This window comes from Podarcis muralis, chromosome 12 (genome assembly GCF_964188315.1).
Source record: "Podarcis muralis chromosome 12, rPodMur119.hap1.1, whole genome shotgun sequence".
Taxonomy (NCBI): Eukaryota; Metazoa; Chordata; class Lepidosauria; order Squamata; family Lacertidae; genus Podarcis; species Podarcis muralis.
This window is the reverse complement of record NC_135666.1, coordinates 23,629,268-23,646,374: the sequence shown is the minus strand read 5'-3', so window position 1 is coordinate 23,646,374 and position 17,107 is coordinate 23,629,268. Positions and strand designations below refer to the sequence as shown.

Below are 17,107 nucleotides of genomic sequence, written 5' to 3'. Positions count from 1 at the left end.
ACTTGGCCAAAGGCAGAAGACTCCTAAAAATAAAACCAAATGCTGTTCTGTGGGAGAATTAAACGAAAAGTGGAACTGTTTCCAAAACTACAAAAGGAAACACACAACTCTGCATTTTTACCTGAAATAGCTGAGGCAGTGCTTTTACTGTCAAACAGAACCATATTCCCAGCTTGCATGGAAGAAGGTCCTGCCACTGTGGCTTCTCTAGCAACCTATAGAAATAATAATAATAATAATTCAGTTATTTATGTGTATATGTCTTGTTGCATACACTGCGATGAAAGCCTCCAACGAGGAACATGAGGGCTAAAGAAAGTAGCATCCCACTATGGGAACCATGTAAATATTTCTATGTAGAACGTAATCAATAAAACAAATATATTCAGAGGGCCTTCCTAAACATTGGGCTTGCCTGCACCTCACAGAATAAACCCCTCAGACTTTTTGACGGCTTCAGTACGGGGGGCGGGGGGAGAGAAACTACCACCAAACCAGTCACAAGCGCTGACAACCAGATATGAAGTCTGTAGCATAAACAAACCAATACATAAAAATTAATGTCATTTGCAGTTCACTGAAGCATTACTCACTGATGTCATCAGAACTGAAGACAGGCAAAATGGTCTGTGCTCTCCATCCTGCATTGATCCAGTTCATGCCCCTGCTGTGTGAACTATTTAAACCCTTTATTTCTTTCTATGAATCAATAGAAGGAATGGTGGTATCTTTCGGAGTATTCTGAATGTCACTATTTCCCCCCATGTTGTTTCTTGGCTTTAAAGGGGGGGGCACTGTATCACAGGACTGAGAACATTTTCCTAATGTCTTTTTTGCTTCTAAAGCCAAACAGTGCCAGCTTATAACCTACACTACCCTTAGCAGCAGATAAGTCTGTAAAATTAAGATCCCGTTGAATATCCTGCATGCAATAAACTCCCTGCAGTTAATTCCCCCCCTCAAAGTGAAAAACTACCAAATTTAAATTAGCAGAAGTTTCCACACTTTCTGCTGGTTCCCCGCACCCCAATAATGTATTAATTCCATACAATCAACCCATAGCTATGTCTCAAAAATTATTAGAACTAATGGCAATTGCTTAAGTTATTTTTTTGTGTGTTTTTTTAAACAAACACTGCAAAGCTTCTTTTCCAAGTGTCAAAACATTCAGAAGTTGCTACTTTTATGTGCCTGCCTGGCAAGAACTATTTCAGCGCTTCCTTCCCCACCTTTCATTCTTGTCTACACCAAGTTTCGCTTCTTCCATATTCTTCCCTCCTGCCTTCTTCCTCTTCTCTTTTTTTTTCCTGCTAAGCAGCTCATCCTAATACAGAGAGGAGGGGGGGGAACTGTTAGAGGTTATCAGAAACATGTGCTCTGCAATTGTTAGGAAGATTCTCCAATTAAGAGCAGAACAGAACAGCATTTATGCAAATGCAGGGGGGGGGTGGGGGAGCTACATGATTAAGTAAAATCATCTAACAATAACTGTTGCCATGGCATCTCCACTCCTTAAGCACACATGAAGTCCAGCTCTGCCAGTCACGGAAATATCTGCAGCAATCAAAGTTTCTCTTATTTTTAAAAAATTTAACTTCTTTCCTCATATGACAACTTTAATACGGTAGCTCTGAAAACACAAAATCAAACAAACAGATGCTAAAGTTCAAATTTTGCGTGTAAATAATCATTGCTCTTTTGCTTTCTGGCAGACAAGAAGGAAGCAACATTTAAAACATTTCTTTTGCTTCTGTCATCTTACCATTCTAACCCTGGAACATTTATCACATTTGAAAGACACTTCAATTTGGGCGTTGGGAGGGGACCCTCCATTAAGACATTAAAAGCCCAGGCGAGTATGAATTTCAAACATCAAGAATGGAAGCTCGGGAGGGGGAGAAGAACCCCCAAAACCTGCATTTGTGCAATTTGCAAGGAGGGTTAGGTAAAAAGATCCCTGAAAGTCACCGATACAGAAAGCGAAATGGTTTGCATTTTATTGTTAAATGTTGCAGATCATTTAAAAGGCTTTTTTTTTTTTTTTTTTTTTTGCCGCGGGGTTCATACTCAGTTATTGGATTCAAGTGAGGAATGTTTGTCAGTCTGTAATTACTAGGAAACTAATTTAGAGGGTGTGGGTGTGATGAACACTTTTGCAGCGATTTTAAATAAAACTTATTTCCGATGCTTACCAGTTGTTTTTCCAGGTAGATTGACCAAACCACAGCATAATGGCCCACTGTGAGGATAATGAACAACAGCAATGCCAACTCTGCATTGCTCATTTTCCTCACTCGTCTGTAGTAAAATACAGGCTGTCGCCAATCTGGTAGCCCATTGATCAGAATATCATCATACCTACAGTGGCAAAAACAAACAAGCTTTCATGAGGCATTTAAAATGAACCTATTTGCTTTTTTAAGAGAGAGAGAGAAAGAGAGAGAAAAGTATGGAAATTCTGTTTTACTCATCCACTTTGCAAAAATATTAAATTCCCGCAGCAGCAGCAACAACAACATTTTAATCTGGGCTCCTGGTAAACAGAATCTTCTTCAGCGACTGCATAAAAAGGGTAGCTCTACTGTTCTAACAGCACCCCCAATTGATTCACTTGAGAAATGTTTTTACTCTACAATGAACCATATGTTCAACCTACCTGTCAATCATTGGTCATGTTCCCAGAATAAAAGAATTACAAAGGGATGGTTTTAAGTGGGAAGCAACAACCACCAAATCCATTTGCTAGCTTTGACTCCTTAATTTAGAAAAATATGGGGGAAAACAACATCGTTCCTGTTGAACAGAGGTGTAACGTTATTAAACTTTTTTCCTTTGACATGAAAACTAATTTAGAAATGACTTGCAATGTACAAGTGATTGGCATTTTCTTTAAAAGAATGAAATTTGAAACATTATAGGCTGCTAAGTTTGCATTTTATTCTAGCGACTTTTCTGCCTTCTTTTCTCTCTGTGTGCGTGTTTCATATAAAAAGCCATTTGTTAGAAATAAATTCTTTCTACATTTATTATTCTTGAAATCAGTTCTACTACTCATCATTTACGCACACACAACTCTTAACTGCATAAACCACTGAAGTAGATAACTTTTAGTATAGAAACCTGACAAGCCTATTATTAAGAAGATTTAGAATTGAGGCATTTAAAATACTGTATGTTAAAATTAATCCTAAATGGAGCACGACTCATTGAATATTCTAATCACGCTATTTCCAGAATTAAATCGGCACTGAAAAGCCTAATTTGGTGCAACACATTGACCAAAATATTTTAATTAAAAATATTCTGAGTTAGTCGCAGGCCTAATTACAGGAATAGAAATAGGGCCTATATTGTCATGCAGGTCAGTAGGACTCAGTAGTAGGTTTTTCTCAAGTAAATTGACCGATCGGAATAATAGCGCAGCTGCTAAACTGCCAGCCTTGACGTGTAAATCAATTTAAATGCAACAACTGCAGTAGCTACTTTGATAGTTATTAAATTGATACCTTGGAGATAGATTAATGAATAATTTCTTTTTTAAAAAATTGTCTTTTTTTAAAAAAAAAAGCCCTACATCTTTGTATAAAGTAGATTTCATTGAAAAAAATTAAGATGCCCTCTGATTCATTTGTTCTAAACAAACGGTTAATTATTTGTTGGTCAGAGCAAAACAGTCTGCTAATTTGCATTGCTGAATATTAGCAGGATAAATATTACATAACTTTGCCACCTCTGTCGGTTGTTATGCGCAATATAAAAACAGTAACAATACATATTTATTAGGGTCTAGTTTAAGCCATCACTATAAAAGATTAAGAGTGTTTAAGCTATGCCTATAATGATAGGAGTATGTCTGTTTTTCCTCTCCAAAAAGGGGAAGGGGGGGGTCTCAAATGTCCTAGAAAAATTGTTTTAGTGTGAGCAACAAAAAGAAGAAAACTAGCTATTTCAATACCATGGGGTTTTTCAGAATGCATCACTAATTTTAAATGTGAACATAAGAAAGAAGTAAAAATAGTGAACAAAGAATAAAAATTTAAAATACTTAATATATATTGTGCTTGCATGAAACAGAGCGTGCTTGCATGAAATAGATTCCCCCCCCCCCTTAAAACTATTGAAACTAAAACCAAAAACATCTCCCCATCACTGCTACCAAACAGGGAGTGAATGGGGGGACGGACATTAAAGGTTATGGACTAATAAGGGGGTGAAATGCTAAATATTTATCTTCTGGAACTATCATAGACCTTGATAATCCACACTTAAATTCACAATATATTAAAAATCTGTTCTATATGCGTCCAGATCTGACACATGAAAATTTCATGCACTAAACACACTCTGTATTTACCAGGCTACGTCTGCTATTCTGAACAAAAGTCTCCAAGGATTTAGTTCCAGAATCAATGCTCTATTGATTTTACTATCAATGAACATTATGGCTCACACGACTGGCCATTTTAAGGGAAGATAGCTTCTATTATAACCCACTTTTTAGAATATATACTGTCAAAAAATAAATCACTCCTTTCTATGGTAATTGAGCACTGTATTTAAAAATTAAGACGTCTGTTTAATTTTTAGGACCGCATATGAACAATGATCCTTAAGTTACTCAGAATCCTCTGATAATTTTAAATCTTGTTTTTCACATTTAGCAAATTAGTTAATTAGGAAGCATACAGATGATTCATTAAAGTACTTATTTGCAGAAATCAATTTATCACCTACGATGGACTTTCAGAGGCATGCATAAGAATTAAGCAAATAAGGAAATCACAAAGCAGTCTGCCTTTATGTCCTCTTCGCATCTTATTCATGCTCTGATTTTGCACACTTCCAAAATATGGGCAACATAGAGCTAGGTCTATAATGCACACACGTCAATCAGATAACTATTATTGTGAAATGTATATTAAGTAAAACCTGAGATCACTGTGTTTGTTATTATTGTTAAAGCTAGCCAAAAATAAGTTCTCATATTCAAAACAGAAATTTGATATTAAAACCACAGACCAAAACTAGTTGCTTATTCCACAACACAACTGTAGCTTCAAGTAAACTGTAAAGATGAAATTGTAAGAGGACAAAGAAATATATTTCGCCCACCCATATTCAGCTTTATGCAGCATGCTGCAATGCCACTATAATCTAGCTAGCTTAACACAATGCTTCAGAATTCCCAACTTTTATGGGCTTGTTTCAAACATATATCTTTAGAGTCTTAAATTATTCAAAATCTCAAAATTCTGAATCTATGCACATTTAAATGGAACTTTCAGCAAAATCAGTGGAACTCACTCCCATCTAATATCTGCAGAGAAATTAGGTTTTAAAATCTAAGCTCAAAGGGCGAGAACACACTCCCTTTCATCCTGCTGTTGTTGCCAAAAAATAATAATAATGTAAATGTACTCGCATCATATACTTTCCATATGGTACATGTAGAAACCTCTTCATTATGAAAAAGGTGCTATAGGATTCAACCTTGGTGTTAGAACACTTATTTTGATGCCCAACTACTGGTTCCAGTAATCTATCCACAAGCATTTAAAAACGCTTTTCTAAATTAGAAAAGCTGTATGATTTTAAAACTGATAAGCTGTTGATCTGTCGTTAGGGTTGCTTTTTTAAAAACAAAAACACCACCAGCCTGTTCAGATTATATTTTCTATCATCTAATGGAAGAAAAGAATCTGTTGGAAATGAAACCATTTTCAACTACATATTAAAGACAAGCAACAACATATTTACTCTGTAATATTACAGTAAATGCAGCTGGATTAAGAGCAGCTCCCAATATCAAGCTACATATATTGTTTCATCTCCTGCTCATTTGCCTACTCAGCATAGCAAAGCGCAGGATATTAAATCTTAAGAAGAGCCCAGTGGGTCCTGCTACAAACAGTATCCTCAAACTGCTGTTTAGCCTCCCCCAAGTTCAAAAAGCAGGTTGAAAGTTTGACACAAGAGGAGCTGAAAAGAAAACTCCAACAAAAATTCGGCCCTCACTCCAGCCTCTTTATACTTCTTTCACATCACATACTCAAATCACTTCTGAGCTGGGGGGAGGCTGGACAGCTGTTTGGAGGTTCTGTGTGGGCAGCTTCAGAACAAACAACCCTTCCAAAAAGAAAATTCTGGTGTATGCACAAAACATGCTGATTTTAATCACCGCCTTGACGTTCAGTATGAGACTTTTAAAAAAGAAGAGCAAATCTGAAACGTTTTTTACTGCTGTGTAGATGGAGTTAGGCTGAGCTGCTACATACTGAGAAAATTGCTTTGACAACCTGCTAGGGAAGACTGAGAAACTTGAGTGCTTGGAGGAGATGATGGTCCATTGAGCATCTGCCCACAGTTAAACAAAGTCAGGGACCACCAAACCTGGAGCACATGAATCTGAAGGAAGAACCAAGGGAAACTAATTTATTATTTGGTGATTAGTTGGTAAGCACATGGTTTAAGGAAGGGGGGGAAGCCCACCTAAAATAACTGTTAATCAAGAGGAAACAAGAATTTTAATGCAAGATAAATAGCCTTTATATTTGTTATTAGTGCAGTTTTTGCAACTGAATCTGTAATCCAAGCGGCCAAGAATTCCCAAAGGCAGAGTCCTAGAAAGAGATGTCTCAAAGCAGAATTTGTTGGGCTTAAAAAAAAATTTTTTTTAAGGGAATACTTGCTGTCAGGGAACATTCAGGATCATCACGAGCCATTTTAGGCATTTAGCTGAATAACCATAAAAAAATCATTGTTTACAGCAACTCATTTTACACAAGGCGATGAAGGCTTGCACCAATTCAATTAAACACATTTCTGAGATAATTTCATTACATGATTTCCAATATACACATTATGTGAAATCCCTAAATAATTTAATTTCATGGCAGTGGTCAGTGTGGTTGTGGAAGTACATAGATGTACTGGGTGGGGGTGTAAAAATAAACCCATACAAAAACACAGTTTATTTAGTATTAAAGCCATGAACAGTGAGCATGCAAAATAAACACTATCAAAAAAATTAAGTGTGTGTGAGTGTGAGTGTAGGGGGGTGCATTTAAACTAGTTCATACCTTTTGCAACCATTTGACACCAGACATTGACCCCCTATTGTTAAACTTCCTAAACTTCCTTGATCTATGACTCCAAGCTGAAAGACTGCAGTGGGAGGCAGGGTAAAAACCATACACAGAATCTCCAAAACTCCTCTGAACACTGTTCCATGGCTCTTTCAACACAGAGGATTATCTGAAAGTAGATAATCTCTACTATGAGACCTGGACTCATGCCAAGGTTTCCACAAAGCCAAGAACCTCCTGGAGAACTTTCAGCATCACTACTCAGAGAATTGAAAACCTAGAGATATTTTAAACAGAACTCATTTGCTGGCAGCAAGCCCTTCTTTTCTTTGGCCAAAATATCTGGGTCACTAACAGTAAAGTGAGCATCCTAATAAACCACAAGTCCAAAGTAAAATACAACAGTCCTCTGGAAAGCAACCCAAGCACAAGCAAATGCCTGGTAAAATTATTTTCTCACAGGTACATGAATACTTACGTTTTGTACTTAAGGAGAAAAGCGTCTGAATAATATGCAATAACTAAAAGCCTTTTCAAATATTCCTATTTTTGTCGTATCGTTTAGGTTTTTTAAAGGTGTGTGTGTGAGATATATATATAGAGAGAGAGTGTGTGTATTAAAGTCAACACATGCTACAGTAGCCATGGAGAAAATAACCCAAATCCACAACTTTTGGTGAGATCCTGAAAAACGGAAGATGGCTTTTCAGACTGAAAGGTTTTGAGCAAAGCAGCAATACCCACAATCAGTTTGCACTGGCCACAGTGAAAATCCACAGGTCTTACTCTATAGTTGGAGAATCTGAGGATCAGCTTAACAATTAAAGGGAATGAACTGCTGCACTAAGCATGTGTTAGCAGTCTATAAGCTCATATTTATATTACAAATTATAAAGTTATCACCTGGTTCTTTTATCAACATAGGCTAGAACCTAGCACATATGAGAGAGCCTATAAAATTCTGGCTAACCTGGCTCAGTTTAGCTGGAAAAAACCTCTGCTTTGAAATATATACAAAATAAACTCACCTATGCCTTCTCTCTTCATCCTTTAAAACCTCATATATGGCCACCAACTAGAATGAAAGCATACTTTTATTTTTCTAAAAACAGCAACACACCAGCAACCAGAATATTTTGCCACAATGCTGCACGTATACAGAATGAAGAACAGTTCCTAGAATCAAAGAATAAGTTCAGGTCATTCTGTGTAAACTAAATATTTCCCCGTTTTCAGTAATTTTCTGTTCAAGATAGTAGCAATTTAATTATTCTGTGATACAAACAAATCATCATCATCATCATCCAACTTGCAAAGCATGCTCTACTGTTTCACTAGTATTCATTATAATTTCCAAATAAATTCCAAGTGAACAACTGTTGAAAAACCACATATTAGGCCTCCTTTGAAAAATACACCCACAGAGTAAAGCTTAATTTTATACACATTAAACATTAACATGTTTGATGAAATGTTTTTCCATTGCAATGCAAAACATGCAGGTTGTGGCACTATAATAAAACAACAACAACAACAGAGTCAAGGAGTCCACAAAGTCTTGTTCCCAACCCTAAGCATTCCCATTATCTAAGTATGTTTAACTTCTGACAGCACATGGTGGTGTGTGTTTTTTACCCATTTTAAATTTCTGTAGGAGTTGAAAGCATTAGACCATAGTAAAGTGGCAACAAAAGCTTCCAAACTTCCCCAGGTTAAGCATTTCAAAAAAATAATACCCCACAATCACCATTATATTTATTCAAGGTTTTAATGACCACATGATACATTTTAATGCTTGTATATGCATCACTTACTTGTCTAAACTGCGTTTCCGCATTTTCATCTTTATTCTTATCTGGGTGCAATATTAGCGAAAGCTTGCGATACGCTTTCCTAATGTCTGCCGATGAAGCATCCTGAAAAACACAAAGCAAACTTTGTCAGAAATGAATTCCCAGAACCTTGTTAAGATCTGAGAAGACAGCCAACCAAGTGCGGGGACCTGAGGCAATGTAATTTGAGCAATCATTCTTCAGCCGGGATATGCAGCGAGCCAGGCCCACATGACTGAACAATCAGTCAATCTAATTTTGCTCTCCTCTTAACTTCTTTCACTGCCATGTGCTCATTACAAGAAGATAGTATTTGCCAGAAACTTTCAAACACTTGCTTCCTTAAAATTAGCCAATAAATCTTCAGCGGTAATTAACAGATCAAAAGGACAAATTAAAATTAATACATCTGCGTATCTTCGAAAATATTCCCTTTTTCTTCAGCTATTACGCTCATTTTTACAAGTTGCAAGGCCTCAGCTAATGTGGTGCCCTTAATATTAAAATTACATCTCTATTAATTTCTTGCAGAATTCAAGCAACCTTTGTTTCTGCTTGACTGCGTAAGAGGGCTTTCCCTCACAGCAGCATCAGCTTGCATTTCATGAGAAGGAAACTGCAGAAGTGCAACCAAACAATAGCACTGCCCTGATCTCAGTTCACTTTCATTATTATTATTTAAAAAATGAAGCTCGGGTGTTTTGTATTAATTGCACAGATGCGTAAGTAAATTTGGTTTCTAAGAACACCCAGCAAAAAAAGATGTTACAGTTAATCCCTACCTCTTCTCTAGAGGAACAAAGCTGTGTCTAAATTACAAAGTATCATTACATATGCCCTGAAAACAACTAGTTTAATGGCCAACATGTCAAAGGCAACGTATGCTGAGCGTTTACATAACCACCACAATAGTCTAGCCTCAAACAAACGTATCCTAACGACCCCTAAGAAACTGCTTGGTATAAAGTGAAAGTCTTGTCAAGTGAACTACGCATGAGGATTTGGTTTCAGAGAGATATTTCATCTTGGATTAAAGTAATAAAGAGGGATATATGCCGGTATCGCATCCTCTCCCATAGATCATTCTCTAGAACTACATCTGCACAAACTATTGTAGTGGGTCAAATCTGGAAGAGGTTCTAAAACTATAAGAAGTCAAAAATAAGACAATTAAAGCAGCACTGTAATTAGCCTGTCAAACCTTCAGCACAAAGCACTGTTTTCATTACAGATTTACAGCACAAGCCTAATTCAGCACAAAACATTTCAGGCCAGAAGGGGATAATCGGGTGGAGCGTGCTGCATGTGTGAGGAATCGTCTCTGAGCTGCTACATGCGTGCTACATGTACTGTGAGAACACAGAGGCTTTGAAACAGAGGCATGGAACTCACCCATGACTGTCTCCATGCAGGCCTCATGTTTTTTCTTACACCAAAGGGCTTTTTGTGTAGAAAAAGCATGATATTTGAAGTGGCCCTTTCACTGCTTTGAGTAATGGGGAGGGGATGCAGGCAGGAAAAGACTATTAACTATACAAGATTCAGGATATCACCATCAAGGCAAAATCTTTGCATTTTCACAGGCAAGATATGAGCACCTGCTGAAATCACCAATCTATTTTGCAGCTGTAAACCACAACACACTTATTGAGGAGTAGCCTTTTTTAAACACAGAGGAATTTCACTCTGATAAAACATGCATCAGATTTCATCAAGAAACTGACCAAAAAAACAATAACAACAGAATTTAGGAATATAGGTTATATTTAGGATAAGTAATTTCAACATCCTTTCTGATTATTCTAATACACCCTGTTTGTGCAAAAGTGTGTGGCCTTTTTATTATTGTGGTATTGAAATTGTATCACCTAAAGAAATTTAAAGTTAGACGTTGTGCATCTTTTCACTCAAGAGTCTACTCCTCAGATCCAGCAAAGGAGAAAACGATGCAAAATTAGTTCACTCTGGAGACACAATTATGAATGCAAGTATGAAGGGGAAAGTGGCTTTATTTATACACAGAAACCCAACATGCTATATATGTAAATTAAGTAATTTGGGGGCTAGAAATCTGCACCTCCACCTCCAGCTTCAGCAAGATGTCTCACTAACACAATTTCATTATGTTTGGACATGGCTGTGAGGAGTTGAGTTAGCCAATGCAATATTGACCATGACTTTGCAGTCAATTAGACTAGGACAAATTGTGTTCAGCATCTGTCACTTAATTGTGATTAAACCCTAAGGGGTGGGGGAGGATGTAGAAGGAGGGAGAAGGCAGCGAGGGTGAAGATTCATGTTTAGCATGGTGCCTTGTTTAGGCAACAGTTATTTGTCTACACCAGCCTCAAAGTTAGGTCAATGCTGTAATAGCTAATTGGTTTCTACAGTAAGAATATTGTTGTGTTGCTACCTATTATTTGTTAATAAATAATTATCATATTTATTAAATTATATTATTGCACTCTAGGCAAATATAAACTGCTTCCATATAACCCCAGACCTTGGAGAGGTTTCCACTAATCTAGCTTTTTAGAGTATGTACAATGCCAAATTGAAACTTACGAGTCATTCCAGTAACCACAAAAGATGGATTTTGGCTCTAGATTTTGATTATTATTGGGGGGGGGGGGGGTTTAAACAACACCACCACCACCACACTAAATTTCATTTATGGCTTTCAGTAAATAATGGTAAAAACAAAAAAAAACACCCTAGAATCTCTCTTCCAGAGGAACTTTCTTTCCAGTATGCATGGCCATGACTGTATGCTAAATGCTCAAAGAAAACTGTTCTTATTCAATCTACAGGCATCCTGGAGCTAATCCAGAACTGATAGCAAGAAATGCCTTTCCCCTAAGAAGCTGCTTCTCCCTGTGGACTGTAGGCACAGAAGTTCAGCAGTCCCCTGGGCATAATGTACAAGGCAAGCTTGATGGTGACTGCTTGATCCAAAGTGTACAGAAGGGCAGCATTCTAATCAACTCTGATATGGTTTGGCGTTACGTCTAAGGACTATTTCTCACTAAGGGTAAATCTGTCTGGGCCCTACCACTTCAGACTGCAGGTGAGGACTCCTGTGATTGAATGCTCCATAAAAAAGCAATATGTCATCTTTGCGGAATAGGCAAGTAGATGTGAATGAGAAGGGCTGAGGGTGAGCTCTCTCTCTCTCCCCCACCCCTGCCCCCAATATCAAGTTTTCTCTCTGGGAGGGGGCAGGGTATGTAGGTTCATTCAATCAAGTGAGCCCCTAACCTGCAGCTTCAAGTGGCATAGCCCAAGCACAGATTTACCACATCAGTGAGAACTAGGCTGATATCTTCAGCATCACCATCACTTCCATAAAGCAGCCTATTGCCAAGGCACAGAGGGGACTGCTACACATTTCAGCCTAAGCTGGCAATGGGATTTTCACAAGTACCTTTGCTATTTACTTTCAGGTTTGTAATCAACATACTTACTGCTGATTCTCCATCCTTCCTCTCCTCCCCGCCCTTGTAAACTGCATCCCTTCCAAGTGGCCAAGCATTCATCACGTTGCTGATTAAAGTGCATGCTGCTACACAAAGCCAGACTTTGTTGTAAAATAGGTTTCTGTTAACTGTGAGCATCGATCAAGCCTGCATTTCATGTTATCGATCTGTTTTAATCATAGCAGACTAATTTCATTTACTAGTTTTACATAAAAAATAAATATTTTGGGGGGGGGGGATATCCCATGTTCCATTTGCAATGCTGTCATTTTCCTGCTTTAAAAACAAAACAAACAACCCAAACACTTTCTCACCACTATGACTAATTTAAAATCACTTCTACACATTGCAGTGGTTAACATCCAAATGTTTTTGGTAATAAATTGGACTTCGGCTGCAACAAAATGTTAAGTGGGATGGGAAGGGAATTAATGTAGGGGAGTATGCTAAACTCTTCCTCACCTATACTCTCTGGCCAATGTTTCCCTGAGCCATTTTTAATCTGTCCTCCTTCCTGGCCATAAACTGGGGTAGGGTGGGGTCAAGATGGGATGGTTGCCTGCAGATAGAGCAGCCTTGCTATTTACCATCCATCTGCTTCCTGGAAAGCCAATTGCTACTTACCACAGAGGAGTTCCAAAACTGAACTGCTGTACGGGAATATCTGCCATTCCACTTCTCTGGGTCTCCTTCCACTCAGGTTTCTGAAGGGACATCTTTTCTCACAGCAGCTACACTATATGTCAACATCATGTGACTAACTGTTGCTCTTCAGAAACGTTATGGACATTCTTACACATCACAGCAGGCTATCCAATGAGTTACTCATCCTTCACCCCAGGGTTCCAGGACAGGTTGCAATAATTATAACACAATATAAGAAACCATTTAAAATAATCATATAGCTATATATTTGGTACACACAGCTACAAGGCTTTTACAGTTAACCTCCAAGTACAGTGAACTGAAGATGGGTTTGGCAAAAGCAAAGGACCATGGGAAACAACACCCCCACACACACCTTGACCTTATGTACAGTCTTGTAAATTTCTCTGTGCTTGACCTTCTTGCCAGTAAGGTCATCAGGAACCAGAAAGTTCACAGACTGACTCACCAAGGACCTAGGTTGAAATAATAGTAATAAGATAAAATGCCTGGTAAACAAAAAGTCATCAGATGCAGGTTTTGCATCTAAAAGCAGCTGCATCCACAGCTCCAGGAGATACAAGCTTCCTCCATCAACACTACACACCAGACAGAACAACAGTGTCTGCAGTATGACTTCCCAGGAAGCCACTCACCATAGTCAATGTTCTTGATAGCTAAATCCATTCAAGAGCACCAGCCACAAGGTAAACCTTCCAGATGAGTCCTCCTTGTTTGTTTACATGGCCCAATCTACCCCTTACCAGAACATTCCCCATTACATTACAGGGGTCTTTTCTCTCTTGAAGCTGCTCCCCTATGCCCAAGTACACCTATTTGGATTTTGCCTAATCCCCTTTCATTCCCTCACTTTAACAACCTCATAATGCTGGCTCGCTTTTGGACCCCCTACAAGCCAAGTTTTAGTCATTGTCATGTCTACTCTCTTAACAATCTCTCTGCGCACCCCAGGAATGTATTTAGCAAACCACTGAACTCAGACCTAAGTCTTACCTATGCCTGTGATCTTGTTTTACTTCAGGCAGAGATGCCCTCTGAGCTCAACATCTGGGTCCCAGGTATTCTACAGCCTAAACACACATTGTTTTCAGGAGTCCTTTAGCCAGCACCAAGTTGTACGTTTCACAACTCAGCGTTATTTCTCCCCTTTTAGTTCAGAACTCTTATTTCTCTAAATTGGGTGTGTTAGAATGTGGCATGTGTCTATCAGTCCTTATTTTAACACAATACACACAATAATTGAACATGGCTTGCATTTTGGAAACACATATTTAAAGAAAAATGAGTAAGACATACATTGTAAGAATACTAAGTAAGTAATTTCTGGAAACTGCTTTATTACATCAAACCCACAGCACAAATCTATTGACTAAATGTGTTTCTAGGTTTCGTCCAAGCAGATAATACATTCACCAGATACGAAGCATGGGGCCCTCTGTACCCAAGAACACTTGTACATCTCTCCATGCTCCTGGGCTCACAAAGCCTCCAAGTCTGATGAAAGAAAACACACAAGCCCGTTCTCTCTTTTTTTAAAAAAAAGTATCTAGGAGGTTTCTCCGCTCAAGCAGAATTTCCCAAATAACTGAGAGATGAAGATAAATGGCTTCCCAAGAGGCATGTACGAAAAAAGAACTACTCTCTCCCAACTAGCCATTTTAACTCTAACCTGTTTCTCTGACTACATCCAGGGATAGCCAACGAGAATGTGGGCACTGCAACTATGCAATGCAAACACTAGAACCACTGTCCCAGTTCAGAACTGCACTGGAGAAGAGCACTAAAATATCATGGTGGAGGAGCATCAGACACACATACCTTCCTTAATAATGGCAATATTCTATATAGAGATCTTTCAAGTGTTTGCAATGCTTCACCTGTAAGGATTATAACCAGATGAAAACACTGACATTCCTCACAGGTTCAGTTGCAGATGGGTAGCCGTGTTGGTCTGCCATAGTCAAAACAAAAAAAATTCCTTCCAGTAGCACCTTAAAGACCAACTAAGTTAGTTCTTGGTATGAGCTTTCGTGTGCATGCACACTTCTTCAGATACCATGCACACTTCTTCAGATACCATGCACACTTCTTCAGATGTATCTGAAGAAGTGTGCATGCACACGAAAGCTCATACCAAGAACTAACTTAGTTGGTCTTTAAGGTGCTACTGGAAGGAGTTTATTCCTCACAGGGTTTTGTATCATCTGGTTATAATCCTTACAGGTGAAGCATTGCAAACACTTGAAAAATCTCTATATAGATGGGTGACTGAGAATGGACTGAAGCCTGAGAGGAAGTTTGGCTTACCTAAGAAGATATGGCAAGTTAATGGCAGAGATGAGATTCAAACCAAAGACTTCCTGACCTATAGCTCAGTCCCCTAGCCTCTAGTAGCATTCACATAAACACCCAAGCTCCTTTCATTAAACTTTTAAAAAAAAACACCCCAGTGAACATAGTAGCTATAGTTCAGCAGAGTTCATCTATAATATAGAGAAGAGAAAGTGGCTATGCAAGCCAGGAGAATGACTGTTTTGTTCCCTTTCATAAAAACACCCACCCACTTAGGTCCTTCATCACAAATCGTACCAGTACCTCCCTATTTCTACAGATTTTCCAAACTGCGGAGTTAGGTGGTTCAAAGTAGTGTCAGATTTCTTTTTAAAAAGTTACCAACACTTCTGTACACTTTATGCTTTCATCTGATGGGTGATTTATTTGGTACCTTAGCAGGCTGATTCTCTCCCACACTGCAGAGGTAACATGTAAATTTCCACCCACATTTTGACCATATTCTACTAGCTGTAGTTATGCCAGCAAATACCAACACCAGTGTACCCATATAGTACAGCAACATTTTTATTAGGCCAACTGTGAGTACAGTCACTTATTTCTTGTCAAGTCTAAGTGCTGTTTCCTAAAGTCAGTGACAGATAGGAAAATCTATTTTTTCCAGGAAAGCTTTTCCAGCCAATTATTGGCAAGGCTGTTAAAGTCTGGCTCTGATAATTGCTGCTTGATCTTTTGCTGCTCCACTTGTTTTCCTGCTGTTGATTTTATTTTTATGTACTCTTTTAATCAGTTTTCCAATCCGTACATGACTTTGAATTATTTTTTAACAAAACAGAAAACCAGTCTATATGTTTTAGCTTTCTATACTTGCACAACCAGTTCTGTTACACATTACACACACACACACACACACACACACACACAAGTTAGTGCTACCCATTCCACCACTAAATTTAGCACCACCAAGTATTTCATGGTCATAAATCTCTGAACAGTTTTGATTTAGGGTGACAATTTATACAGCATCAGCTAAGCAAGTAGTATTGTGATCTTCTTTCACAGAGTTGTTACACATGGGCTGAAATAGCCTGCAGGGCAACCCAGGAAACAGCCAAAAGCCCACTATAAATTAAAATTAGTTACATGCTCTTCTTAAAGAATGCAACTTTTCCAGAAAGACCATTGGAATAAAATTGACTAGTGCAAGACAGGTGCAGAAAGCAAGAGAAGAGGCACTCCACTTCATGACTGGAATTCATATTCTGATACAGCATTTTACTTACAACTATGAGTTTAAATTGCACTGACTGCTTCAGTGTTTTGCACCAGTCTAAAACATTATGTCATTCTTTGAGTAATAGCTACCATAGTCTCATCTTTGGGTTTTGTTGTTATTTTTTGTGTGTTTCCATTTTGCATTTTTATGTTGTGATCTTTCATAAAAGTAATAAATAAATATAAATAAATAAAATCTTCTGGACAGTGCAATTCCCTTGCTGGCATGGACCAACATCCATGGAGACTCGCAAAGCCAATGGAACTCAATAATTCTCAGAGTATTATTTCTTGTTGCCAAAAACTGTAACAATCGTTCTTGCCTTACTGACCATCAGGATGCAAAGTTGACTACTGCTGCAATAGAACAGCCTTCCCCAACCTAGTGGCTGTCAGTTGTTTGAGACTACAATTCCCATAATCTCTGACCACCAGCCATCCTGCCTTGGTCCGGTAGGAGCTATGGCACAAAACATCCTGA

The 17,107-nt window shown here is 38.3% G+C and overlaps 1 protein-coding gene across 5 annotated transcripts in view; it reads right to left on the bottom strand.

Moving 5' to 3' along the window:
• DNAJC1 (DnaJ heat shock protein family (Hsp40) member C1) overlaps positions 1-17,107 on the bottom strand; it is a 115,151-nt gene that overhangs the window by 44,442 nt on the left and 53,602 nt on the right. For 4 of the 5 annotated variants that reach the window (XM_028749773.2, XM_028749775.2, XM_028749771.2 and 1 more), the window contains 5 exons: positions 8,900-9,001; positions 8,114-8,160; positions 2,193-2,358; positions 1,230-1,324; positions 122-215 (listed from right to left, as the gene is read on the bottom strand). In XM_028749773.2, coding sequence (XP_028605606.2) covers positions 122-215; positions 1,230-1,324; positions 2,193-2,285 — 282 coding nt within the window. In that variant the 5' untranslated portion in view covers positions 2,286-2,358; positions 8,114-8,160; positions 8,900-9,001. Of the gene's footprint in view, positions 1-121; positions 216-1,229; positions 1,325-2,192; positions 2,359-8,113; positions 8,161-8,899; positions 9,002-17,107 lie in introns of those variants that run through there. The other variant, XM_077936855.1, reaches the window with a different exon arrangement.